This window comes from Propithecus coquereli, unplaced genomic scaffold, assembly GCF_000956105.1.
Source record: "Propithecus coquereli isolate 6110/MARCELLA unplaced genomic scaffold, Pcoq_1.0 Scaffold65, whole genome shotgun sequence".
Lineage (NCBI taxonomy): Eukaryota > Metazoa > Chordata > Mammalia > Primates > Indriidae > Propithecus > Propithecus coquereli.
Window position 1 is genome coordinate 1,642,768 of NW_012152507.1, and position 2,477 is coordinate 1,645,244.

General features: G+C 40.6%; 1 protein-coding gene across 1 annotated transcript; it reads left to right on the top strand.

Annotated features, from left to right (window-relative positions):
• The first annotated feature begins 6 nt into the window (after window positions 1–6).
• Window positions 7–2,471, top strand: LOC105822973 (N-alpha-acetyltransferase 35, NatC auxiliary subunit-like). The gene is given in 3 exon segments (XM_012660047.1): window positions 7–131; window positions 237–1,110; window positions 1,112–2,471. Coding segments are annotated over 3 exon segments (2,172 nt in total). The 5' UTR covers window position 7; the 3' UTR covers window positions 2,286–2,471.
• The last annotated feature ends 6 nt before the right edge of the window (window positions 2,472–2,477 follow it).

Sequence of the window (2,477 nt, forward strand, 5' to 3'; positions counted from 1 at the left end):
AGGCATAATGGTTATGAAAGCTTCTGTAGATGATGATGATTCAGGATGGGAGCTCAGTATGCCAGAAAAAATGGAAAAAAGCAATACAAGCTGGGTGGACATTACCCAAGATTTTGAAGAAGCTTGTCGAGGTGAGTTTGAATTTTTGAATTAGAAGTTCAAACTCTCAGACGGGTAAAATAAAATCATGATGGCGATTTCTAAACTTACCTCAATAAGTGGAAAGAAATCAACAGAATTAAAGTTGGGAGAACTGCTTCATGATAAGCTATTTGGTCTTTTTGAAGCAATGTCTGCTATTGAAATGATGGATCCCAAGATGGATGCTGGAATGATTGGAAACCAAGTTAATCGAAAAGTTCTCAATTTTGAACAAGCTATCAAGGATGGCACCATTAAAATTAAAGACCTCACCTTGCCTGAACTGATAGGGATAATGGATACATGTTTTTGCTGTTTGATAACGTGGTTAGAAGGCCATTCCTTGGCACAGACAGTATTTACGTGCCTTTACATTCATAATCCAGACTTTATAGAAGATCCTGCCATGAAAGCTTTTGCTCTGGGAATCTTGAAAATCTGTGACATTGCAAGGGAAAAAGTAAATAAAGCTGCTGTTTTTGAAGAGGAAGATTTTCAGTCAATGACTTACGGATTTAAAATGGCTAACAGTGTGACAGATCTTCGAGTTACAGGCATGCTAAAAGATGTGGAGGATGACATGCAACGAAGAGTAAAGAGTACTCGAAGTCGACAAGGAGAAGAAAGAGATCCAGAAGTTGAACTAGAACACCAACAATGTTTAGCAGTATTCAGCAGAGTGAAATTTACTCGAGTGTTGCTGACAGTGCTTATAGCCTTTACTAAGAAAGAGACCAGTGCTGTTGCAGAAGCTCAAAAATTGATGGTTCAAGCAGCAGATCTTCTTTCTGCCATTCATAATTCATTGCATCATGGCATCCAGGCCCAGAATGATACTACAAAAGGAGATCATCCAATTATGATGGGTTTTGAGCCGCTTGTTAACCAGAGGCTACTTCCACCGACTTTCCCTCGATACGCAAAAATTATTAAAAGGGAAGAAATGGTCAACTATTTTGCCAGATTAATAAATAAAAACTGTCTGTGAGGTTGTGAATTTAACGAATTTACATTGTATCTTGGATTTTTTCTGTGAATTTAGTGAACAGTCACCATGTGTTCTTTCAAGATCTCTGTTACAAACCACTTTCCTGGTGGATAACAAAAAGGTCTTTGGAACTCATCTCATGCAAGACATGGTGAAAGATGCACTTCGGTCTTTTGTCAGTCCTCCGGTGCTCTCCCCCAAGTGCTGCCTATATAATAATCACCAGGCTAAGGACTGTATCGACTCCTTTGTTACTCACTGTGTTCGGCCATTCTGTAGTCTTATTCAGATCCATGGGCATAACAGAGCCCGACAGAGAGATAAGCTTGGTCATATTCTTGAGGAATTTGCCACCTTGCAGGATGAGGCCGAGAAGGTTGATGCAGCACTTCACACTATGCTGTTGAAACAAGAACCCCAGAGGCAACATTTGGCCTGTTTAGGTACCTGGGTCCTTTAGCATAACCTTCGAATTATGATACAGTATCTTCTAAGTGGCTTTGAATTGGAACTCTATAGCATGCACGAGTACTATTACATATATTGGTAACTCTCTGAATTCCTTTATGCATGGCTGATGTCAACGTTGAGTCGTGCTGATGGCTCTCAAATGGCAGAGGAAAGGATAATGGAAGAGCAGCAGAAGGGCCGCAGCAGTAAAAAAACAAAGAAAAAAAAGAAAGTTCGACCATTGAGCCGAGAGATCACAATGAGCCAGGCATATCAGAACATGTGTGCTGGAATGTTTAAAACCATGGTAGCATTTGACATGGATGGCAAAGTACGCAAACCCAAGTTCGAGCTTGATAGTGAACAAGTCCGATATGAGCACAGGTTTGCTCCATTCAACAGCGTGATGACACCACCACCAGTGCACTACCTACAGTTCAAGGAAATGTCTGACCTCAATAAATACAGCCCTCCTCCTCAGTCTCCGGAACTGTATGTGGCAGCTAGTAAGCACTTTCAGCAGGCAAAAATGATACTGGAAAATATCCCAAATCCAGACCATGAGGTCAATAGAATATTAAAGGTTGCCAAACCCAACTTTGTGGTTATGAAGTTATTGGCAGGAGGACACAAAAAGGAATCTAAGGTTCCTCCAGAGTTTGATTTTTCTGCTCACAAATATTTTCCTGTTGTGAAACTTGTTTGAGAGAGACTGAGAAGGTGACTGTAAAGGGGCAGAGTCTATTTGCAGGCCCCACTCTCAGAGGGTATGTGCACCAGTCTCCACATAACGGGAAGTGAAATGGATTTCTTGGATAACACCCCATTATAAGGAATACTTTTAGTTTGACAGCCTTATATGATGTGAATGAAAACTGCTGTTTTAAAGTGGTTTATT